Source organism: Acomys russatus, chromosome 30 (genome assembly GCF_903995435.1).
Source record: "Acomys russatus chromosome 30, mAcoRus1.1, whole genome shotgun sequence".
NCBI lineage: Eukaryota > Metazoa > Chordata > Mammalia > Rodentia > Muridae > Acomys > Acomys russatus.
The window spans coordinates 7,810,505-7,836,041 of NC_067166.1; the positions used below are offsets into that span (position 1 = coordinate 7,810,505).

Here is a 25,537-nt window from a genome sequence, read left to right on the forward strand (position 1 = left end):
ATGGTGCTTTATAGTAATGTTAGTTCCATGCTAATAAATTTATTTCTGTGCATAATTAAAATATTTGTACTTTTATTCATTTTAAGTATTAAGTGTCTTAATGAAGGCAGGCTGTGTTATCAGGTAAAATGAAAAGTAATCTGGTGTAATGCTGTAAGTCCTATGATTCTACAGTGTAAACACCTACCAAGATTAGCTTTAGAGTACCCATTAATGTTGCTTTTTTTTTTTTTTAAATAATTTTTAGCATCCCTTGAAATTTTATACTTTGCTTTTGGAAATGTGTGTTTGCTTCTGTTTCTTTTTTTTATTGAGACAGGTTTTGTCTTATATGCAAGTTACACAAAAAGGTGACTAGCAAGCATACAGTCTTATTTAGTTCTTTTTGCTATTTCTTTGAGACAGGCTCTCATGTATCCCAGGCTGTCTTTAATCTAATGTACTCAGGATGGCACTGTGAATTCTCTTGCCTGATCCTCCCAAGTATGTTAACAGGAGCAGTCCATTGATACAACATCTAATAGAATTAGTGAATAGTATAATTTTCATCTCATATATTGCAGAGAACACTTTACTTCTGACTGGAGTTTTTGCTGTCTTGCTTAGTTTGCCTTGAACTACTTGACTAAAGTCATTGTTCCCTATTCTTCCTAAATAGCAGTTACTCTTGGGGCCAGTAGGCAACTTGGCTCTCTGAGATTTTTGTCTTTTGGGCGTGTTGAATATTTAACTCAGGGCTTGGCATGTATTAAACCAGCACTCTATAATTATGCTACATTCCCACCTTTGTGTCTTATGTTTTCACTTTATTCTAAACATTCCTTGGATAGTTAGATGAAGATAAAGATTTCTCTTTGTTTCCCACTAGCAGTGGTTAGCAGAGAAAATTGAAAGCAACTTATGGAGAATTAGTAGTTACTAGTTTATAGAGAGTTAGTTATTATAGCTAATTAGTTATTATAGCTATTATAACTAATTGATCTTCCTCAGTTATAAGATGTGTAACCAAGTGATTGTTTTCAAGGACCCTTGATATGTGAAACACAGACCTTGCTACATTTAAATTTTTTATTTTCTTTCAGCCATCTTTAAATCCTGAATATGAGAGAGAACCAAATCAGAATAAATCTTTAGCTGCAGGTGTATGGGGTAAGTAATGTTTTATCTGTTTTTTGAAGGATAGAATATATTGTAGTTGTAGATTTCCTTTTTTTGTTGTTGAAGAGTACACAATAGGGTACAGTAAAACTCTTTAATAATTTTGCTAAGCTATTGAAGTAATACCTATAAAAGGGAGGAATTTGGGGTATAAACTTGATTTGAAATACTTAATTTATAAATGCTAGTGACATTAAGTATTTGATCTTTTTGAGAATGATTCCAAGTTAGTGCAGTTTTGAGAGCAGCCTAATAGTCTCAAACAACTCAATATATAGTTAAAATTTTATTTTCTTACAATTGAAATTTGGCTAACTGGGAAAATAAGTATTTCTAGTCATTGTAACATGAAATTAATCTTTATGTATGAAATTGGTTGTGCTTATACTGTTTTAACTAATTGTATACATTTTCCTTTGAGTAGTTTATATTTGAAATGATTTGATTTGGTTTTTTAAAGTTTAGTGAGAGTTTCTGTAAATAACGCCCTTTAAAACTGCTGAGTTTAATTTGATAGTATCTTACAGAAGAAACTGCGATCATAGTACAATTAGAAAGCTTTGAAAAGATTTAAGTGAAGTTTAAAATAATGAAAAATTTATAAGATTTCTGAAAAATAAACTTGGAATTTGATACCAAGTTAAAAGTTGGTATCCATTTTAAAACTTGTACACATGTTCATTTGTAATTTTTAAATTGAATACCAATAACCTACTAAATAAAAAGATTGTGGTTTATGATAGCATGCTAGTCCTAATGATAATGGCATTATTTTAAACTTTGCCACTTCCCTGGTTTTAATTGTATTTATGGGGTGAAACTGGGAATTATTTTGTTTTCTTTTGATTTCCCGTTTAATGGCTTTTGTGGGTGGGGGAGGGGGTGGTCAGACATTTTTGTTAGAACCATGTGAATGGCATTGTTTTTTCTGTATTGCAAATTAGTATTTCTACCACTCTCCCCAGGCCTACACGCCCAGACACACACATACCCAACCAAAAAAATCTCCCAAGCTCCTCTCTTAGGTATGTTTCCTTATTATTCAGTTTTTCTGGGAACAGCTGATTGCATAAGAATATAGAATCACCTGAAAAGTGTTAAATAGACTCTAAGAAATTAGGGATAATTTGGATTTTCGTGGAATGCAAATAAATTTTAAAAATCACGAATGTCAGCATTTGTCATATAAACTATAAGATGCTACTGTGGTACTGTCCTTGGTTGACTTAATCTTAGGTATGATTCAGAGACAAAGATAGTTTTGAAAACTAGACTAAAATGTATTAATACAAAGATTTGGTTCTGCTGTTTCAGTTGATTAAGGATTTTGAATACTAGTTTAAAAGATTTTTAAGTGGGAGGTAAACTAAGATATTTGTCTGCATTAAATAAAACAAGGTCAATTGTGGAATGGTTAATTGTTAAACTTTGAGTGCTTCCCATAGGAGTACAGTGAAACTCCTCACTGTACCGCACTTCACTACCACGTTTGCATTTTACCCCTTGGGTTCCCAAGCATGCTTTTCCTTATTGCAACATTTAGTATAGCTATGTTCCTGAGGAAGATGAAAGGATTTTAGCAGACTTCAATAGAACTTTTCTAGTGACACTTCCAGGTAAGCAAACATTTACAAAAAATTTAGTATGTATAAAAAGAAAAACCTATGACTTTGTCAATCACAGGTGGGCCTATTTTTGAAAGAATACTCCAATTTTAAAAATGACTTGAGGGAAATTAATTAAGCCATTTGAAATAAAGCTATTACCTAAGTTTATTTTTACTTAGGATTTAGCTGGCTTTATTGGAATGGAAACACCTTTATCCAAGCTTATATACCGAGGTAAAAATATAGTATTTTTACCTGGATCACAGCTATTTGGCACAAAAGGTTAATGACTATTAGGTAATTTTTATGTTCTTAATAACACAATGCTAAAATAGCAATTTAAGATACTTGGCAGTGTGTAACTGAATTTAAAAATGATTGTGTTACTTTGTTATTTGAAGGTTGAGGAACAAAGAGAAAGAAAGATGGTGTTTATATATGTATAAACAATCGAGGACACAGTGGCTATAATAGATTTGGAAATTTTCAGAGGTCCTAGTGATTATGCTATATACTAACAGCATATCACCAGGATTATTTGTTTATTTATTTGAGAGGATTATTTTGTTTTTATTTTTTCTCTTTCTGTTTTCGAGACAAGGTTTCTCTGTCTTGACTGTCCTGAACTCACTTTGTAGACCAGGCTGGCCTCAAACTCACAGCGATCTGCCTGCCTCTGCCTCCCTAGTGCTGGGGTTAAAGGCATGCGCCACTACGCTTGACTTACTCCTTAATTTCTTAAGGAGATGTTGATTAAGCCTATTTAGCCTCCTTATTCTGTCTCTTTCTCTGTTCTCCTTTTCCTAAGGTGCAATTTTAGACTGTTCTCTTTGATGACTTTCCTGACCACTGAATACCAATCCATGCCCAGCTGGATTATTTTAGTTTTTATTTCATTTGCATTAGTGTGTTTACTGCATGCATGTCTATGTGAGGGTGTCAGATCCCCTAGAACTGAAGTTATAGACAGCTTGATCTGCCATGTGAATGCCCAGAATTGAGTCCAGGTCCTCTGGAAGAACAGCCAGCCAGTACTCTTTAACTACTGAGCCATCTCTCCAGGATTGCTCTTTGGTTGTTGTTGTTGTTGTTTTTTCTCTCTCTCTCCCTGAGATAGGATTTCTCTGTGTAGCCTTGGCTCTCCTGGACTTGAGGATGACCTCAGACTCCATAGATCCACCTGCCTCTGCCTGAGTGCTGGGATTAAAGGCATGTACCAGCGTGCTCAGTTTACAAGGATTATTCTTAATAGTCAGTGCTTAAGATACAAAGTCATGCAAGAACAGTTTGTTAATTAACATCATTTTTTGGTCAGCATTTATATCTATATGTATTTGATAGTATGTCTTTCTGGCTTTTGCTCATAGCCGATATAATACCTTTTAGTATAAAGGCACATTATTAAGAAAACCTTTTTGTTAGCCAGGCATGGTGGTGCAGGCGTTAATCCTAGCACTCAGGATGCAGAGGCAGGTGGATTGCTGTGAGTTCAAGGCCAGCCTAGTCTACAAAGCGAGTCCAGGACAGCCAAGGATGCACAGGAGTAACCCTGTCTCGAACATACCCCCCCAAAACAAACAAACAAACACCTCCAAAAACCCATTTTGTTTAGCTTTATAAATAAAAGCATATTAATGACCAGTCCCCAACCCCCCCCAACAAACATAGCTAGCCTAAACCATAGAGACTGAGAAATGAAATGCATTAAATGAAGTATAACCACGGATTTTGTTTTTGTTTTGTTTTGTTTTTTGAGAAAATTGATTAACAGTATTATGGTGATGGATCATTTTGATTGAGTGTTGAAATATATTCCTTTTCTGTCTTTACTGTAAAAACAGTGATTATTTTAGTATCATAAGAATAAGGGAATGCAAAAAAAAAAAAAAAAAGAAAAAGGGAATGCAACAGTTTTAAGACAGAGTAGGAGACACTAATGGAGTATGGATAGACAACTTAAGGGAAATCTGTCAGGAACATAATTTGCTTAGTCGAGTGTGGTAGCACTTGTAATTACACTTGTAATCGTAATGTCCAGGAAGCACAGACAGAAAGGATTTAGAAAAGAAAGACATTTCAGCTGTACCCTTATATCCACTTTGTTTCCTCCTTCACCTTTCTCTACCCACCTTGAGTCAGCTTGAATTCTGCTAATCTTCCTGCCTATATTTGACAACTTCTGGAAGTACAGGCGTGTGAAACTGCACATGGTTTGTGAAGTATCTAAGTGTGTTCAAGCAGTGTAACGTGCCTGATTAAATCAACTGCAAATTGTTAACTAAAAACATTCATAACAGCTGTGCATGGTGGTGTACGCCTTTAATCCAGCACTTGGAGGCAAAGGCAAGCGGATCACTCACTTGAGTTCTAGGCCGGCCTGGTCTACAAAGGGAGTCCAGGAAAGCCAAGACAACACAGAGAAACCCTGTCTTGAAAAACTAAAAAATTCAGTGTCTGCTTTTTTATAGAGATACTCTTTAGCAGATTGTTATTCTCTGTTAAAATAAGTTTTCACAGTAGGAATTTGATTTAACTGGTTGATATAGATTCTTTCGAGTCTAGTGGATGGTCATTGTCTCAGGAAGTTTTGAAAATTTTTTGAAAACTATTCAAATGCTGCTTACTTTCTCCTTGTTTGTATGTATTTATATATTAAAGTTCACTCATCTGTTAAGACAAGGCCACCTGGAGAGACGGCTCAGTGATTAAGAGTACTGCTTGCTCTTCCAGAGGTCCTGAGTTTAATTCCCAGCAACCACATGGTGGCTCACAACCATCTAGAATGTGATCTGATGCCCTCTTCTGCAGATAAAGTACTCATACAAGAAATAAACCGACATGCTTCAGTTCAGTGCTAGCCTTGGCGCAAGTTGGAAATACATTGCAAGTTTTGTGTCTGGGCCATTCAAATAATATTTTTAGTTGGGGACACTAAACATTTTGATATCTTGATTTCCATTTTCTTTAGCAATACAGTTGTTAAGACCACTGGCTTTGGAATCAGCTAGATCTAGGCCCCCACCCCCAGCATTAGATCTTCTACTGGTTATTTAGATATGGGACTGATAACTTAGTCTCTTTATTTTTGAATGAATTCCCTTACCTTTGAGACAAGGATGATCATAAAAACCAAAATTACTGCTTTTGTTTCTTACTCAGAAACTGTTCTCATGACTCAGGTGTTTGGTCGATGTCAGTAGTTGTTTTGTTCACATCCTGTAAGTGAAAGGAATTATGGAGTCATTAAAAGGCAAAAATGAACTTGTAAATGGGAAGTAATAAATGCAGTGATAGAATCAGATTATAGGCAGTGGGTGACTATGAAGACTGTAGTGAAAGACAGAGAAAACAGCCAAAAACGAACCAGTGAACTGATATGTTCAAGGTCTCTAGTCAGATTGTCCTCAGCTGCTCAGTCTTCCTGTCTCGACCACCTGAGTTTCTTTCTTTTCTTTTCTTTTTTTTCCTTCCTCCTTTCCTTACCTTTTTGTTTCCTGAGACAGTTTCTCTGTATAGTTCAGGCTATCCTGGATTCACTTTGAAGGCAGACTGGCCTTGAAATCACAGAGATCTGCCTGTCTGCCTCCCTGAGTGTTGGGATTATAGGCGTGCACTACTGTGTCTGGCTGTGAGTTCTTTTTCTTACTTGTAGCAGTATTCTAATTTGTTTGAAAATTTTAGCCAGGTTTTCCCCTACCAGTCACTTTGTTTTTAAGGAATTAAAAATTTAATTCCTGTATTGGTGGGTATAAGGAAGGCATACACGACAAGGCAGCAATAAAAAGTCACTTAGTATAAGGCGAATTATTTAGGAAGATAGAAGGAGATAATAGAAAAAAAACCAAACATAATCACCTTCAGACTTCTTGAATGGAAGTTCATTAAGTTTAATAGCTGTCAAAGTTCTGAGATGATAATTTGAGTCTAAAAGCTTAATACTTAAAAAAGATGTATAAGAATTAAATAATCTAATGAGACCCAAAAAAAAAAAAAAAAAAAAAAGCCCAATATAAGATGAAAGGTCCACAAATTAAAGTTGGTCTATCATTTCTTCCATTATTTACAGATCATTATTGCAATAAGAGCACCGCTCTCTGTGTGAGTGCTTGACATAGGGTCTTACTGTGTAGCCCAGGTTAGGTTCATACTTGGTCACAGAGGCCACATTATCCACATTATTCAAGGCAGATTATTTCACTGAACCTGGAGAGAAGCTGGCAGCTATGAAGACTGTGGTCCTCCTGTCTCTGCTCCCCACAATGCTGAGATTACAGGTCACATCAGCTTTTGTGTAGGTGTCAGAGTTTGAACTTTGGTCTTTATGGTTGCACAGTGAGTGCTCTGACCCACTGAGCCATCTCTCCAGTCCCTAAGAAAACTCCCTTAAAAATTGCATTTGTTTATTATTATTTTGTGGTTGCACGTATACAAATGGCAATGGCGTGTGTAGAGGTTAGATGACAGTTTGTGGAAGTCACTTCTCTTTCTAACATTTGGATCCTTAGGTATTAAATTGAGTTTGTCAGATGTTGTGACAAGTGTCCTGCTGAGCCATCTCACTGTCCTCGAGAAGAAATTGTTTATAGTTTATTCAGAATAGCTTTGCAGCATATAATTGGGCTGTTACACATTACCCTTAAAATACCATCTTTACCCGCGCCCCCCCCCCCCCCCCCCCCCCCCCCCCCCCCCCCCCCCCCCCCCCCCCCCCCCCCCCCCCCCCCCCCCCCCCCCCCCCCCCCCCCCCCCCCCCCCCCCCCCCCCCCCCCCCCCCCCCCCCCCCCCCCCCCCCCCCCCCCCCCCCCCCCCCCCCCCCCCCCGCAGGATTTCTCTATGTGGCTGTCCCGGAACTCACTCGGTAGACCAGGCTGGCCTGGAACTAAGAGCAGCCTGCCTCGTCCTCCCAAGTGCTGGGATTAGAAACTTGTGCCACCATCACCTGGCCTTTTTCTTTGCTTTTAGATGTTAACTTTAAGTTCTAGGAAAAACATACCCTTTTGAGTTGTTACTGTGTCGAAGATGGCATATGCCCTTTCTGTATATTTTGTATGTTATTTAAATACCAAAAATTTATAATAATTCTGAGACAAAATTTAGTGTATGAGTGGAGAGCCAACTTCTACAAAGTTGTACAATAAGGTTAGAAGAATTACTTGGAAGTTAGTATTAGTTTGATTAATCATAAACAAAATCCTGTCTCCCCCTGCATCACGATACTTCTCGTTACTCTATCTTTCCAGCTTTGTTATATCTTACTTTTGCTACTTAATCTTCTGAGAGTGATTTCTTAGGCTTAACCTTTCTTCCTTATAGGACATTTCATCATTCTTTGTACCTCATTGAAGAAACAGCCTGAATGTTTCTTGCTTCAAGGAACCCAAATTTAGGAAAAGTGAAATTTGTAGTCAGAATCAGTTTGAGGCTTAAATAAAACAACACAAATGGGTCTGTCTACTTTATTTCTTCTCTGCCTCCTACTGGACTTACTGCATACTCTTTTTTTTTTAGTTAGAATCTCATTATGCAGTGCATTCTGACATAAACCTTGTGATTCTCCCTCAAAATTTTAAAGTTGCAGGCATGCACCTATCTTGTTTGTATTAAAAAAACAAACACATGCATATATGTGTAAACATTGTACTTCTCTTGTTTAAATCTGTTAAAATCATTTTCTTGCTGTTTAAGCACAGAGAGTAGGTTGTAAATTACATAATTTGGCCTGGAAAGGTTCCAGGTTCATCATGCCATATCTTGACATGTTCATTTCATTTTCCTTGCTTCTGAAAGTCCACAGGGCAGATATCAGACCATTTTCAGCCGTTAAATTTCTCCATGCACATTATAAACTGAATCTTTTTCCTTCACACCTATCTACCAATGTGTGTTGATCACTTCTTTGCTGATAACTCCACTTGTACACAGTTTATTTGGTTTTACTCTTCTATTACAGTAACTTTTCATGTATAAGATTCTCTGAGGGAAGGAGTTGAATTTAGTTGCTTAGCCATATTGTTCAGAAGTCATCAGTTATATTTAGTTGTGGTATACTAATTGAAATGTTCCTGCTTCAAATGCCTGTGATGGTCCTTTCATTACTCCCGTAGACCAACTTCAGGAAGAAAGAAGAGAGTCTTGGTGGTTCTGGGCTAGGAAGAGTGGAGCAGGGGGGCGCCAGCTGGCCAGAGAAACTTAACTTTTGGTGAAGAGAGATTGAGGAACAGAGGAGAAAAATAGTGACGAGCAGGCTTGAATTGTGGTGGAAAACCGAAAGGTCTTCTAGTCCAGGAGGACTTAATCTCTCCCTGCCCTCCCCCCCTTTGGGCCAACCCCAGTACTTTATTTAAAGCGAAGTTCAATTTTTTCATTACAGATTACATCATGATTTTCTCATCTTTTACAATCAATTGAGCATTTAAAAATCAAGAGTAAGAAAATAATAACAACAAAACTACAAACAGAATAAGGCATATAACAAAAATCAATCAAATTTCCAAGAGATGGTCAGCATGACCTGATTATTATTTCTTAAACAATACTCAGGAAAGTCTAATCATAAATTTCCCTGACATTTAAGCCATTGTGTTTACATGATTGTCATAGCAACATAATGTAAAACTAAATATCCTTAAGAAGGAAAAAACTCGACTTCCCAAACCAACAGGTGTGCTGATCATCTTTATCTAAGCCTAGGCTAACTGCTAAGGGTTCATCTATTGTAAAATATCTATAAAGCATGACCTTCCAAGCCCACCTTCTATTGCTCTCAAAGCAGATTGTGAAGAAAAGTTTGATGCATTCATTATAAGAACAAGTTTGTTTGTGTGTGTGTGTTTGCTTATTTGTTTTTTGAGACAGGGTTTTTCTCTGTAGCCTTGGCTGTCCTAGACTGCTTTGTAGAACAGGCTGGCCTCTAACTCACAGTGATCTGCCTGCCTCCGCCTCCTGAGTGCTGGGATTAAGACGTGCCCACCACGCCCGGCTACGCATAACTTTACAATCCTAACTTTGTTTTCAAATAGTTCTGCCTGGCTACTCACAATAGTCAGAGCCAAAACCTTCTCATTGTCTCAAGCCTTTGGCCAGATGCCTTCCTTCAACACCCTCTGGGGAAAAAGCCTTTCAGTGTATATTTCATTAGGGCTGTACTCAAAGCGAGAAATAGAAAGGCAGTTTTAGGAGAAAAGGCAGATTTTTTTTTTAACACAAAAATTAAACCTGGATAAAATTTAAGGACAGTGGTGAGCAGCTGGAGATCTTTGGAACTTTGTCAAGTAAAACCTCAACAGCTGTTCTGGCTGTCTAAAGATCATGCTGGGTAATCAGAGGACTTCAGAACTTTGTCTAGCAAAGCTTCTACAAATTGTCCTCATGTCTCTGACACATTAGCTTTTGTATTTTGTAAACATCAGTTATGCCTAAGATTTCTTGGCGTTGTTTAAAATTCTAGGCTAAGATACTGTCTTATATTTAAACTCACTCTTCCCCTGGCACTGAATCTCCTAGCCATGGGACTACCAGAGATTCAGAGATTCTCCTTCTCCTCTTGTGACCTGGAGTCACTTTGTAGACCAGGCTGTCCTCGAACTCACAGCAATCTGTGTGTGTGTGTGTGTGTGTCCCCCCCCCCCCGCTGGGATTAAAGGGCGTGTACCACCACGCCTGGCGTGAGATGAGATCTTACTATCTGTTTTTTGTTTTTTTTGATTTTTGGAGACATGGTTTCTCTGTGTAGCCCGGGTTGTCCTAGACTTGCTTTGTAGAATAGGCTGGCCTCGAAGTGATCTACTTGCCTCTGCCTCCTGACTGCTGGGATTAAAGGTGTGTGCCACCATGCCCTGCATGAGATCTTATACCAATTTGACACAGGCAATCTTCTCTCTCTCTCTTTCCCCTTCTCTCCCCTCCCAAATAATTTTTTTTACCTTTATGTGCATTGATGATTTGCCTGCAAGTATGTCTGTGTGAGAGTGTCAGATCTTGGAGTTACAAAATTGTAAGCTATCCTTTTGGGTGATTTGAAATTGCATCCTCTCCAGCTGATGATATGCCAGTTTTATCTTTTTTTTTTTTTTTTTTTTTAATGGTTTTTTGAGACAGGGCTTCTCTGTGTAGCCTTGACTGTCCTGGACTCACTTTGTAGACCAGGCTGGCCTCGAACTCACAGCGATCCACCTGCCTCTGCCTCCCGAGTGCCAGTTTTATCTTTTGGATATTTCAAAGTTGTAGATGAACTGAGTCCTTCCAGGTTTTCCTAGGAGCCCTTACAGTTTTCTTACGATGTAAGAAATTGGTAGTTGGGGAGCAGATTATCAGCACAAGTGTCTACTCAGATTATTGGTCGATAAAGTAGGTCATTAATATTGAGCTAATTGGGGGCTGGAGAGATGGCTCAGGGGTTAAAAGCACTGACTGCTGGAGGTCCTGAGGTCAATTCCCAGTAACCACATGGTGACGCACAACCATCTATACTGGGATCTGATGCCCTCTTCTGGCCTCCAGGTGTACACGCAGGCAGAGCACTGTATACATAATAATAAACATCTCAAAAAATAATTTAAATTTAGATTTTTTTCAGGGAGTTTGATTTAAGTTAGTTATTGAGGCTCTCCATCCCCCCCCAGCCCCCACCCAAGATTTATCTGTGTAACATCCAAGGCTGGCCTAGACTCGCTTTGTATACCAGGCTGGCCTTGAACTCACAGAGCTCCACCTGCCTCTGCCTCCCAAGTGCTGGGATTAAACCTGTGCGCCACCACGCCCGGCTCCTAAGTTATCTAAGTTGACTATTGCAAATTTTCTAATTGTGAAACTGATACTTTCAGAATTTTAAAAAAAGATTTATTTCTTTATTAAGTTTATAGTGTTTTGCTTGCATGTGCACCTGCACACCAAAAGAAGGCACCAAATCTCATCATAGATGGTTGTGAGCCACCATGTGGTTGCTGGGAATTGAACTTAGGACCTTTGGAAGAGCAGGCAGTGCCTTTAACCTCTGAGCCATTTTTCCAGCCCCCAGAATTTTTTAAAATAAGGCATGGAGATTATACTTAATTGTAATAATCATGAGTATGTGTAATATCTGTTTAATTATACATACAAACTGATAAAATCCCAGGAAAAAATTTTATATTTTCAGCAAGGACACTAGCCTTAAAAAAATCTTCATGTAGCAGTCATTTCCAATACTGGCTTTAGAAAACAGATTGAGTTGGTTGCCCTGACCTCAAATGTGTTGCCTTCTTTTATAATTAGATGGAATGTCAATATTTGACTGAATTGGTATTATGATCATAATTTTTATTTTTAACTAACAGTTGATCTAATAGACGTTTAAAAATACTGGGACTATTGGTCCTCACTCACTGATTAATGAAAGTATTAGAATAGGAATTTTTGCCTTTAAAGACTATCATAAGGGGAAAATAGAACTGTCATATTGTAAGCCTTGGGTGATTAGCAGGAATTGGCAGTTTTCTTCTTAATAAGTGAAAAATGTGTAGATTTTAATTCTGGTTTTCCAGTTATATCTTCTAAACTGCAGTCACCTGTATTAGTGCTGTCATTGCCCAGTTTTACACTTCATAAGAGTATCTTTTTTAGCTTTATTATTTGAGCTGGAATTGGCTCACTCATTTAGATTATTTCACCCCCAAACCAGCTTAAGATATTTTTAAAATGCAGTTAAGATTTCGGTGGGATGATTTTATTTAAAATTTGAATTGTATGTAACGCATTTTTGTGCTTTATTTATGCAGAATATCCCCCGAATCCTAAATCTAGAACTCCAAGAATGCTGGTCATTAAGAAAGGTAATACAAAAGACTTACAGCTATCTGGATTCCCAGTAGCAGGAAACCTCCAGTCACAGCCAGTTAAAAATGGAACTGGTCCGAGTGTTTATAAAGGCTTAGTTCCCAAACCTGCTGTTCCACCTACAAAAGTAAGTTCTTGTGTATAAGCCATATTTGTTATAGATGCCCCATTTGTCAATTGGCACACTACAATTACTCTCCGCATTTTGGCCAGTTGCTGTTCTTTAGTAGTCTCTGTCTGCTGCAAAAAGAAGCTTGATACACACACACACACACACACACACACACACACACACACACTCACACTCACACTCACTTTTTTCCTCTATATTTTAGGAGTTAAAAATTAAACTTATAATTTCTACTCTACTGGATGCTAGGGTGTATTTGCTTCCTACATGTATTGTACTATTTACTTGGTACTCGGCTTTAAAGTTTTTGAAATGCTAATGAGTTTATTGTAAGACAAAAGAAATCCTTAACTTTATAAAGTTTTGAAAATAACAGTGATTTAGATTTTAAAAAAGGTATTTTTGTATTAGTTTAAAACCTCACATTATTTATTTGTGTATAGTTGTTTTGTGTTTACATGTGCTACAATGTATAGGTAAAATTTAGAGGACAACTTTCAGGAGTCTTCTACATATATGGCCCAGGGATTGGACTCAGGTTCCTAGGCAGGTGCCTTTATCCACTGAGCCATTTGCCAGTTCTCTTCATCATCGCCATTGTTGTTTCTTTGTGGTTTTGAGGCGGGTTTCTGTTTAGCTCTGGCTGGATCAGGCTAGGCTCAAATTGCCTCTGCCATCAGTGTTCTGGGATTAAAGGCATATGCTAGCATACCTGGGTTCCCTTTATTTTTTTAAAATCATGTGTATGGTCGTGTCTGTGTGTGGGTTTGTGCAGGTGTTTGAAGAGGCCAGAGGTATTAAAGGTAATGGTGGAATTATTGGTGATCATGGGCCACCTGACTTTGATATTGGGAGCTAAACTTGGGTTGTCTGTAAGAACCACTGAGGTATCTCTTCAACCCCAGATTTAGACATTTTTATTCCATATTAAACTTCTATTTTATTTGTAGAAAGATAGAACCATGTTGTCTTTCACAATCGTAATCGCCACACCGAGAGGTCTGATACAGGAGGATAGTGAATTCTAGGCTAGCTTGTGGGCTACATAGAAACTGGCTCAAGGGTCAAAGAACCATGGAGAGATGGAGAAAGTAGTATAAAAATAACTTTTATGAGTTATATATTACTGCTTGGTGCATTCACATTTTCTCTGTTTTCGTAAATTTGTTTTTGGTAACTGTTGATTCTTCTGTTTTTCTTTAGCCTACACAATGGAAAAGCCAAACTAAAGAAAACAAAGTCGGGACTTCTTTTCCTCATGAATCTACATATGGTGTTGGCAACTTTAATACTTTTAAGTCAACAGCCAAGAATATTAGTCCATCAACAAATTCTGTGAGAGAGGTATGCCACTGAACATTTCTTGAGGAATGTAATGTATTTAAAAGTAAAAGGGTATTGCTGTGTTGCACAGACTCGTCTGAAGCTCATGTTCATAAATAAGTATTATTCTTTAGCTTCCTGACATAGGCTGTGCTTAGATACCCAGTTGCTAAATCCTGATAGGTTACCAATTCATGAAAGATGAGATGCTTTAACTTTTAAAGTGAATTTAGTTCAGATAATCTCATTTTATTTGCATTGTTATACTTTGAGGAATAGAAATAATTAAAAAATTTAATTTCCTAAGCATTCTAGACAACAGAGAAAATAGTGGCACTCCCATATATACCCTTCATTAGAAAGACTTGTTAAAAAAAATTGCAGTTTCACTTGATTTTTGTGGAAGTTTGATGTAGGATTATACCTTGACTATGAATGAGGATTTCTACAGTTTTGTTTTGGAAGGGATGGACACTAATAGCAATAACAGTGAATTAGAGAAGAGGAAGGTGTATTTGAGTATGTCGTAGGTAGCTCACGTGGTCTTATATTTTGAAACTCCAACTGGGGTGTTTCTGGACTAATCTAGGACCACAGAGACCATTACATCTATTATTGGACTAAATTGTTTTAGGTCCCACATTGGAACATCAAAACCATATATAGTTTATTTTCTAATCTGTAGAATTTTTGAGTTAAGATAGGACTAGTATTTCTTTCTTGTTTTGTTTTGTCTTTCAAGACAGGGTTTCCTTTGTAACAGAACCCTGGCTGTTCTGGGACTCACGGTGTAGACCAGGATGGCCTTGAAATCACAAAGATCCACCTACCTCTGCCTCTTGAGTGCTGGCATTAAAGGTGTGCCCCACCACACCTGGCTAGGGCCAGTATTTCTAACTGTTCCTTATTATAATGCACACGCTAATACCAGCAATTAAACTGAATAATGATTTATTTTTTTTGATTAAAAATTTTGTCACACAGTTCTAATACTCAAATTATGTTTATTCTACTACTAAAACATCAAGAATAAACAAAAGGGCTTCAGTCAATGTCATTTTCCCTTTTTCTCCTTCCTCTTCCAGCAATCTCTGAGGAAATCCAATGACATTCTATTTGCATAAAAGCATACACAATTATATGTAATGTTTATAATTTATATAAATATTTAAAGCCAATAAAATCCTGATTTTATGTTTAAAGTTCTGAGTGTTATCTGACCCTCATTACTTCTAGACTAAGAAAGTCTTTTTTAGCTAACTCATTTAATGGGTTGCTTTGAACTATACTTTAAAATCAAATTTACCCTATAAATAAATGTACAATAAGAAGCTGTGATAATTGTGAACTTTATTGTGACATTGATTACCCGGTTACATGTTAACTAGTATTTCTGAATTTCCCATTAGTGTAATCGTTCGAATTCTTCTTCGCCTGTTGACAAACTTACTCAGCAGCCTCGTTTAACTAAACTGACACGAATGCGCAGTGATAAGAAGAGCGAGTTTCTGAAAGCATTGAAAAGGGACAGAGTAGAAGAGGAACATGAGGACGAAAGCCATGCAGGCTCAGAAAAGGTAATTGAATTGCAGTCTGATTCTTGATTTGACGTTAATATTTTTTTATACATGGGTAAATATGTACAACCATGGCAAACTAATTAAAACTTTATCTTTGGTTTTCTTTCTGCCAAGCCAGTGGCAACAAGTTTTTGTCTTCTGGGTGGATCTCCCCGCCCCCTGCCCTAGGATAGGGTTTCTCTGTGTAGCCCTTGCCAATCTAGAACTCATTCTGTAGACCATGCTGTCCTTGAACCAGAGGTAGTTCACCGGCCTCTGCTTCCTAAGCACTGGGATTAAGGTTGTGCCTCCATCACCTCCCAGCAACGTGGAAGGTCTTATTGTCCTACCTCTACCTCTGAAAAGCTGAGCAGACATGCACCATCATATCTGGTTTGGGCAAAAATATTTGTGTTGTGTATAACTATTGTGTTAAAAGATTAGGCCAGCTTTGCACATTGTTTCAAATGTACTTGATGACATTTTTGGTGGTTCTATTTAATCATTGAAATTGCAGTTTAAAAAGTTCATCTCCCTTTTCTCATTTTGTATTTTTTTATGTAAAAATATATGGATTTTATTGTTTTTGTTTAATCTTTTTTTGGAGACAGGGTCTTATGTAGTCCGGGCTGACACATAACTTAGGATCCTTTGCCTTCGCAACTCCTAGTCACATGCTGAAATTACAGGTGTGCACAACATGCCTGGACACAAATATATTCTTAAAAATATCCTGTTTTTGGGCACTGTGGTACATGTCGCTAATCCAGTACTCTGTCCACTGAAGCAGGAATATTGACACAAGACTTGAGTCTAGCAAGGACTGTACAGCAAGTACCAGGGCTGCATAATTACACTTTTTTCTTTCTTCAGCTCTATCTTCCTGGCTTTACCTATTTTTCTAAGAATGCCTTTGAAATTTAATGGTAATATATAATTTAGATTTACATGTTTTTCATGATAGTCTACACTGGTTCTGTTAGTTGTCAGTAACTGTTCTTTAGAACTCACTTTTTATTTTTTAAACTCCCTAAAAATCAGGATGACGACTCATTTAATTTGCATAACAGCAATAGTACTCACCAAGAAAGAGATATAAACAGAAACTTTGATGAAAATGAAATCCCACAAGAGAACGGCAATGCCTCAATGATTTCTCAGCAGATCATTCGTTCTTCAACCTTTCCACAAACTGATGTTCTTTCCAGTTCACTTGAGGCAGAACACAGGTTAGTAATTATTTTTGTTTTCTGGCCTTTTATTATCAAGTTTAAATGATCGATAAGCTTTTTTTTTTTTTTTTTTTTTTTTTTTTTTTTTTTTTTTGTTATTCTGGGTATTGTTCTCATGTGTTCTATACATGTACTATATGGCTTTACTATACTATCAATTCCTAGTTTATTTTTTGACAATGGGTCTTAGCATATAACCAGGCTCACCTCTCCTGAGTGCTATGTTTAAAGGTGCCTGTCGCTACACCTAGCTCTAATTTATTTGCCTTTAACATATTTGTTAAAAATAAGTTTCCTTTGCTTTTAAATAGATGATTTTATTGCATTCATAGTGTGTTTCCATTGTGGTTTAATTATTCACTCTGACTTAGGTAAGCAAGATCTGTTTTGTGTTGGACTTAATGGAAATCTTTTATGCTGGCTTTAACCTTATTTCTATTCATGTTGAGAATGTGTCAGTACTAAGCCGGGCATGGTGGTGCATGCCTTTAATCCCAGCACATGGGAGGCAGAGGCAGGCGGATCGCTGTGAGTTCGAGGCCAGCCTGGTCTACAAAGTGAGTCCAGGATGGCCAAGGCTACACAGAGAAACCCTGTCTTGAAAAACCAAAAAAAAAAAAAAAAAAAAAAGAATATGTCAGTATTTTGTTCTTTTTTATTGCTAGGTTGCTTGGCTGCTTGACTTTATACTCAGATTAAGCTTTATTTATGTGTTTAAGTTTTTGTGTGCATTTATGTCTGTGCCACATGTATGCCTGGTGCTTGCAGAGGCCAGAAGAGGGCATCAGGAACCCTGGAACTAGAGTTACAGATGATTGACAGCTGGGAATTGAGCCCTGGTCTTCAGCAAATTCTCTTAATTGCTAAGCCATCATTTTTATCTTCCATGCCTAACTGTTACAATAATGCATTGTGCATGTGTATGAGAATTTGTGTATAAGTTTTTTTTTTTTTTTTTTTTTTAACATTAAAAAATTACCTTAGGGACACGTACCTTAATAGGGCTTTGGCCAGAGTTAAATGAGGTTGCACATAGAGACATGTAAATACTGAGTGGTGCACGGTGAGGTATATGGAGTATATAATAGGAAGATATTGTTGGGAGACTGACGATGAGCAGCAATCTAAAAAGCTGTTACTAGAAGAATGTACATATCCTATATAGCACTGGGTAGGATTTGTAAAAACTAAGCACTTCTAGTTGTATTAATGTGGAATAGTCTCCAAATGGGTACATATTACATAATAGTAACACTGTATTAGGTATGCGAAGGAAAAATAACATGTTCATTTGGATTAATGAAAACATTTGTATGAATATATGTGGTCACACAGATGAATAAATACATACATAGACAGTTTTTTGGGTTTTCGAGACAGGGTTTCTCTGTAGCATTTGGTGTCCTGGACTCACTTTGTAGACCAGGCCAGCCTCGAATTTACAGCTGTCTGCCGCTGCCTTCTGAGTTCTGGGGTTAAAGCTGTGGGCCACCATGCCCACCTGGCAGTTGTTTTTGTTTGTTTGTTTGTTTGTTTTTTTGGAAAGATATATTTTATGAGTATGAGTTCTCTCTGCATACACACCTGCATGACAAAAGGGGGCATCAGATCCCAGTATAGATGGTTGTGAGCCACCATGTGGTTGCTGGGAATTGAACTCAGGACCCCTAGAAGAGCAGACAGTAAGGACTCTTACATGTTGAACTATCTCTCCAGCCCTGGCAGGGTTTTTGTTTGGTTTGGTTTGGTTTGTTTTAAAGATACGCACGTGTATGTCATTCATTGACTTTATTTCTGTCTCACAGAGGAGACAAGACATGTGTTGATTATTCAAAGTCAGTAAATTGTGTGGTTGGCATTTAAATCTAGGAAGCATAATTCACTGCTGTGTATGATTGTGGGCAAATAAATTATGGTCATTCTTAACCTCTTTTTGTTTGTGAGGGAGTTGGGACTTGGAGACTGAACCTAGGGCCTGCACTTCAAACACATACAGTACTTCTTTCCTTTAAACTTACAAAGTTATAGCTTTTGAATGTGAGGCATTTATTTATTGTTTTGAGGTTTAAATTTTTAAAAAATGAAAATGTGATGTTTCTCATAACCTCAGATTTCACTTTCTTTGCAGTTAAGTACATATACCCTTATAGTGAATGCATTTATTTATTATCAGTTATGAACAATAGTTCCTAAAGATAATTTAGTTTTTCATATATGAAACCGTCATCTATTAGCTGGAGAGTTAAGAATACTTGCTCCCTTCCCCATTTTCTTATTTAACCCACTATGTCACAATGTTTTGTCAGATTTTACAAGTAAAAGAAGTAAAAATGTGGCCATAGGGAAAGCAATACTTTGGTTTTTGTTTTTTGTTTTACCCTAGACAGGGTTTCTCTGTGTATCTTTGGCTGTCCTGGACTTGCTTTGTAGACCAGGCCTGCCTTGAACTCACAGAGATCCACCTGACTCTGTTTCCTGAATGCTGGGATTAAAGGTGTGCACCACCACTGCCTGACTGTCATAATCTTTATTACTCTTAGTTTATGAGCTTTGGATTAGGTGATACTGAAAGATTAGGGCTAAGTAGAAATGTCACTCCTAAGATTGGGAGACTGAAGATTAAAGTTCTTTTCCTTCTTTACTGTGAAGTAAGCAAATTGTTTTACTTAAATAACCCTAATTCTTCTGTAAAATATGACTAGCATGTTAGATACTATTCAGGGCTCTTCTTTGAGACCTTGGAAAAAATGTCTGACATCGATAGCAACTTGATATGTAATAGATGCAGGTTGAAAGATGTGCAAATAGAAATAACAAATACTTAAGGAGTGTTAAGAGGCAGACACTTTAAAGTCACTACTTCATGTGCTACATGCTTATCCAACAAGTCAAAATTGTTAGTTCTCTTTTCTTAGCTTTGTTTTCCTGAAATTGAAGTATTTTTAATTTTTTTCAAAGAAGTGTAAAAGTTATTCAGGTTGAGAACTTTTGAAAAAAATCATTTTTCTGTATTAAACATGTCACTTTTTAGTGGATTGCGCACTAAAAATGGTAATGAAATACACCGAAAACATATCTATTGAAGAACTAATTGTAAAGTACAAGATAGGGCAAGCTTTTGCCCTCTTTCTTTCTCAAGTAGAAAACCTAATGAGCAGTCAAGAATATGTTGGAATGTGGTGGTAATTGAAAAAAAGGCAAAAGTGGAATTATTACTACTTGTACAAGGATTTCCCACTTTTTCTTTTGCCTCTCCCTATTGAGGGTTTCCAGCATAGAGAACCTTGACCCTAAAGATTAAGCAGTTAAGCACTTCAGTCGTACTGTCTACCAAATAGGGTTTACTTACCAATTACTCATTTTAAAGAACATAAGTTCAGAAGTCATTTTGTATCTTGGATCATGTTTTCTTGTACATAGTATAAAGGGAATAATTGCTTTACTCAGGTGAAGCTCCAAATTCAGCATGCTTTCCTCCTTTTCAGATTATTAAAGGAGATGGGCTGGCAGGAGGACAGTGAAAATGATGAAACGTGTGCTCCCTTAACTGAGGATGAAATGAGAGAATTCCAAGTTATTAGTGAACAGGTAAGGAAACCCGAGGCTTCTAGATTCACTCTATTGCCTTTCCTTAAGTAGAGCAGCCAAATTATAGGTAAACATTGTGGTGGTAGTGGTGGGGCAGTTTAAGTTTTATTTGTTTAGGAATTTACTATCCGTCATACCATAGGCCAGAATTTCCTTTGAGACAAATCTGCAATGACTTACTGTGTGTAGTATCTAAGTGAACAAAATGTTCACCAATTTCTGTTATCCAAACATATAGTTTGTTTATTGCTTTGATATGGGTGGCAAGTTTTAACTAACTTGGCTTTTGATCCATTAGAAAAAGAATATATAATATTTGAAACCATCTTTAGATTCCGTACTTTCTTTTCTGAAAGAATAGTAGGGAATATTTGAAAGAGGATCAAAAAGCTATTTTTCTCAATCCATCATAAATGAAAAAAAAATAGTTCTCATCATATATGACTGCTTTTTCTGTATAGAAATATTATGGCTGGTACTGTGACCTAACTTTATAAACCCTGCCTAAATATTTTGAATGGTGTCTTTCACGAAGTTTCCATAATAACAGTGTGGACTTTATCCTTTTAGTATAAAACATTTAAAGTGAATTTAGTATTTTCCTCATTGTACTTCTAAAGACTGCTTAAAAATATACCACATAAGTTTTACTAATTTAACCATTTTCACTCCCACATTCAGCTCTGGTTTAATTGTATTTGTATTGTTCGGCAACCATCACCACCATCCATCGTGTGTGTGCGCGTGCGTGCGTGTTTCTCGTTCCAGTGCCACTAATTGATAACTTCCTGTCCTCTCATCCCTGGAAACTACTATTCTGCTTTCTGTCTATATGAATGTGCTGATTTTCCATGCCTCATATAACTGTGGTCATGTGCTATGTCTTTTTGTGATGCTCTTATTTCTTCTGGTATCATTACCCCAAGTTTTTTGTATGTAGTAGGTCCTAGGATAAGGCTTAGTCTTACTCCGTTAGTGCATATTTCATATATTGTTTGTTCATTTCTCTGTTACCCCTGGCTACTACGAGTAATGCTGCTACAAATGTAGAAGCTCTTGATTTCAGTTTGGGGGGATATCTACAGTAGAATTGTTACTGAAAAGAAGTTGGGCTCAGGTGATGATAGCTTAGCAGGTCAAGGTACTTGCTACTGAACCTGAGAACCTATCTTAGCTCCTCAAAATCCACATGGTGTGGGACTGGAAAGACTAAAATCAAGAGCATTGGCTGTTCTTCTAGAGGACCTGGGTTCAATTCCAAGAACCCACTTGGCAGCTCACAACTGTCTAACTCCAGTTTTAGGGTATCTGGCACCTTCACACAAACATGCATGCAGACAAAACACCACATGAAAATAAGTGTCTTTAAAAAAAATGACTGAAGGATAGAACTGCCCATAAGTGCTATGTATACTATATACTTATGTGTTGCATACACATTTGACACACACACACTCTGAATAAATGTTTTAAAAAAGCAAAGTTTTTTAAAAAATAATTTATTTATTTATTATGTATACAGTATTCTACTTGCATGTACACCTGCACATCAGAAGAGGGCACCAGATCACATTATAGATGGTTGTGAGCCACCATGTGGTTGCTGGGAATTGAACTCAGAACCTTTGGAAGAGCAGACAGTGCTCTTAACCGCTGAGCCATCTCTCCAGCCCCAAAAGCAAAGTTTTAAGGGTTGCAAGATGATGGATTCAGTGGGTAAAGAGGCTTGCCTCTGAGCCATCTGATTTTTTAAAAATTTAGTTGCTTGTATTTATGAAGATTATGAGGATTTTTCATCTGTATCTTTCAAGTTTTAGATCTTAGTGTTTAGCTTTTCTGTCTATAGTAGTGTACAGTAAAGACCCAATCTCTTATGGATGTTAATTTACTTTTTGTGTTAATATGACCCAGTACCAAAGGAAGCAACTTATGGATAGAAAGTTGATTGTGGTTCACTGTTTTGAAGATATTACCCTGGTGGCTAGGGATGATGACGGTCCCTAGTCAGGAAACAGATGAAGGAGAATGCAGGCATTCAGCTGGCTTCTCCTTTTTCCTTTTTATTCAGTCTAAGACTCTCAGCCCATGGCATGGTGCCAACAACATTTAGGGTGAGTCAAACTTTTTAGTCAAGCCTCTCTGGAAACACTCCCACAAATAGCCCAGAAGTATGTCCCCTATATAATATTTAATCTAGTTAGGTTGACAAAGATGTAACAGCCTTTTCTTCAGTAGCCTTTATTGAAGTCTGCCCTTTTCCTAATTAATGGCCCACACGCGCCACCCACACATTCTCTCTCTCTCTCTCTCTCTCTCTCTCCTCCCTCTCTCCTCGCCTCCTCTCTCTCTCTCTCTCTCTCTCTCTCTCTCTCTCTCATCTCTCTCTCTCTCTCTCTCTCTCTCACACACACACACACACACACACACACATATGTGCCATCACATTTTGGGGGGGGGGGGCTTTGGAGACATGGTTTCTCTGTGTAGCTCTGGCTGTCCTGGACTCACTTTGTAGACCAGGCTGGCCTCGAACTCACTGAGATTCACCTGCCTCTGCCTTGAGTGCTGGGCATATTTTGTTTTCAGTGTAGTTTTTCACAGATGACTTTAAGCTTGTGGCATGATGAGATGTTACTGGCTCATAGACTGTATGAAGTAAGAGTATAATATTAACTGGAGATGAAACCTTTTTCAGAGAGGCCAAGCATATTTGTAAGTGTCATGGTAGATGGGAATGTTAGAGATTTTATTTTTCAAAGTAAAGATGGTGACACATTGTATGTTCAGAGTGATGGGAAGTGAGCTTCAGTATTAAATCAAAACAGAAAACATGCTGTGAAAAAAAAAAGGGAAGGAGAACTTAAAGCTGAAGTCACTAGACACATGCACACACAGATGCGCACGCATATGCACATGCCTGTGTGTGGTGTGTTTAATGTTGCTTATAGCTTTTTGAGAGGTGATATTTTTTACTCGGGTATTATTATTATTATTACTATTTTTATTTCTCATTTTTGGTATTAAGACTTTTTCGTATCTTGATTTGTTTGGTTAAGCGTAAGACGTGTAACTTTGTTTCATTTTACTTAGTCTGCAAAGCTGAATAAAACCAGCTGCCAGCCTTGTTAATTTAGGTCATGGTAATAAAGAGATCAGCTTAATGGTTGCTGATTATGTCCCTTAGTAGCACGTGAAAGCATATTTATAATGATGGCAAAAGTTTGGAAAGGTTTAAAAACTTAAGTGTAACAGTTTTGAGTCATATCTAACCTTTTTTACTTCCAAGATCTCTTTCTACTTCTCACTCTACAACTACAACACGTTTTCGTAGTTTGATAAGAAGTAAATGTTTTGATTTTGGTTTTGTTTTTTCAAAGAATAGATTTTACTTTCCATTTTGTTTCACTCTGTAATAACATCTTGCTCCGTACTGGGAATTTATGATCTTGCCTCTCAATTACTGGGATGAGCAGATGTAGGCCACTATGTGCAGCTAAGGATAAATTAGTTGCTGTTCATTTACCTGTGACTATTGAAATTGCTTATTTGGGCGTCTGATGTAATTAAATCTGGAATTTTCAGGGGAAGATGCAATGAAAACTTCATAACTTCATTATAATCATGATTATGCTTGTTATGGTATTAATTCTTGGGGAAAAGTTAATTGGCTTATTTTTGACATTTCAGTTACAGAAGAATGGTCTGAGAAAAAATGGTGTTTTGAAAAATGGCCTGATCTGTGACTTCAAGTTTGGACCCTGGAAAAACAGCACTTTCAAACCCACGATCGAGAATGAGGACACGGAGACAAGTAGCAGTGACACGTCAGATGACGACGACGTGTGAAGGATTTCCTAACAGCTTTAGACGTTTTAGTGTGATACATCTCTCATGCAGTTTGGGGTGAATTGTAAAAATGAAGAACTATAATTTATGTAGTGAATCTACCCCATTAGAAGATGATTTTTTGGGGGACTTCAATATGAAGAAAACCAAGAATGTTGTGTTGGGCTGTGTTGAACATTATTTCTTTGTAAATGAATGTTGTAGAAATGAGGACTTTGGTTGATCCAACATTGACTTTCTTCATCACTGCAGCGTTTTCTCTGACTAGCAATGTGACGATGTAACAAATGAGATTTTCTCATTTAATAATAAAAAATTGTGTAATGTTTTGCAAAGCTTCTGTCTTAAAATGTTCAGGTCTTAAGGTAAAAGGCAGCTTACAATTTTGCTTGCAGAGTCGTTTCTTTTTCGAACAGTGGAAGTCTTCAACTCTACTTTGTGCACCTCCTCACCCCACTTCCCCCTAAAACAAAGCAAAACAGCAGAAAGGAAATGTAGCATGTTGGCTAAAACTGGAACAAAACGCACTAAAAACATTAACTTCTCGAACTCAACTCTTATACTAAGTCACCTTTCAAAACCGATTGCTCTTTAGCCCTTCATAGTGCAGTAGCTGTGAGAGGAGACTGCAGGTGGTCTTCCAAGCTCCAGCAGGTGCTTGTTAGGAGCTTTATTCGTGTATTGTCAGACCAGAGTTTTCAGAGCTGATTGGAAGAGTTACAGGGAAACTTATTTTGATAAATTATTACACATGCAGAAAAACTGACCACACTGACTGGATCTGTCCACAACATGGAAAATAAACTGGATTTTCAGAATATTGTTGTTCTTTGTAGTATTCAAGGTATTGGTCTATACAACATGATTTGTTAATTTCTTAAGTTTACACTTTGTTAAAAATGCAATTCCTTTGAGTTTTAGAAAAAGAAAGCATAGGTTTTTTTTAAAAATCAAATTTACAAAGTTATTGAATGAATGTTGACTGTTTTCATTTGCACATAAAATTTGGAGTCATTTGTTGGTGTTTTAGATCATTAGCTCTGTAAAATTGTTACCAATTTTCAAGCTTTGTTTACTCTCAGTCGCTCGTATTCCTCTATCCCAACCTCACTTATATCAGGACATTCTTATTTAAAATACTTTATTTATAAAGCACGCCCAGCTTTGACCAGAAGCTAAATTTTTTTCTTGTTTTGGTCCCCACCGAGACTAGGGATTTTAGGCTAGGCATGGTGGTGTACGCCTTTAAACCTGGAGGAGAGGCAGGTGGCAGTTTGAGGC

At 37.3% G+C, this 25,537-nt stretch overlaps 1 protein-coding gene across 2 annotated transcripts in view; it reads left to right on the forward strand.

The window, feature by feature from the left end:
* Gpbp1 (GC-rich promoter binding protein 1) overlaps window positions 1-25,140 on the forward strand; it is a 51,012-nt gene extending 25,872 nt beyond the window's left edge. The window contains exons 5-12 of one of the 2 annotated variants that reach the window (XM_051172537.1): window positions 1,083-1,149; window positions 2,124-2,183; window positions 12,521-12,705; window positions 13,912-14,052; window positions 15,441-15,608; window positions 16,632-16,819; window positions 20,308-20,410; window positions 24,098-25,140. In XM_051172537.1, coding sequence (XP_051028494.1) covers window positions 1,083-1,149; window positions 2,124-2,183; window positions 12,521-12,705; window positions 13,912-14,052; window positions 15,441-15,608; window positions 16,632-16,819; window positions 20,308-20,410; window positions 24,098-24,256 — 1,071 coding nt within the window. In that variant the 3' untranslated portion in view covers window positions 24,257-25,140. The remainder of the gene's footprint in view (window positions 1-1,082; window positions 1,150-2,123; window positions 2,184-12,520; window positions 12,706-13,911; window positions 14,053-15,440; window positions 15,609-16,631; window positions 16,820-20,307; window positions 20,411-24,097) is intronic. The other variant, XM_051172538.1, reaches the window with a different exon arrangement.
* Window positions 25,141-25,537: the final 397 nt, after the last annotated feature.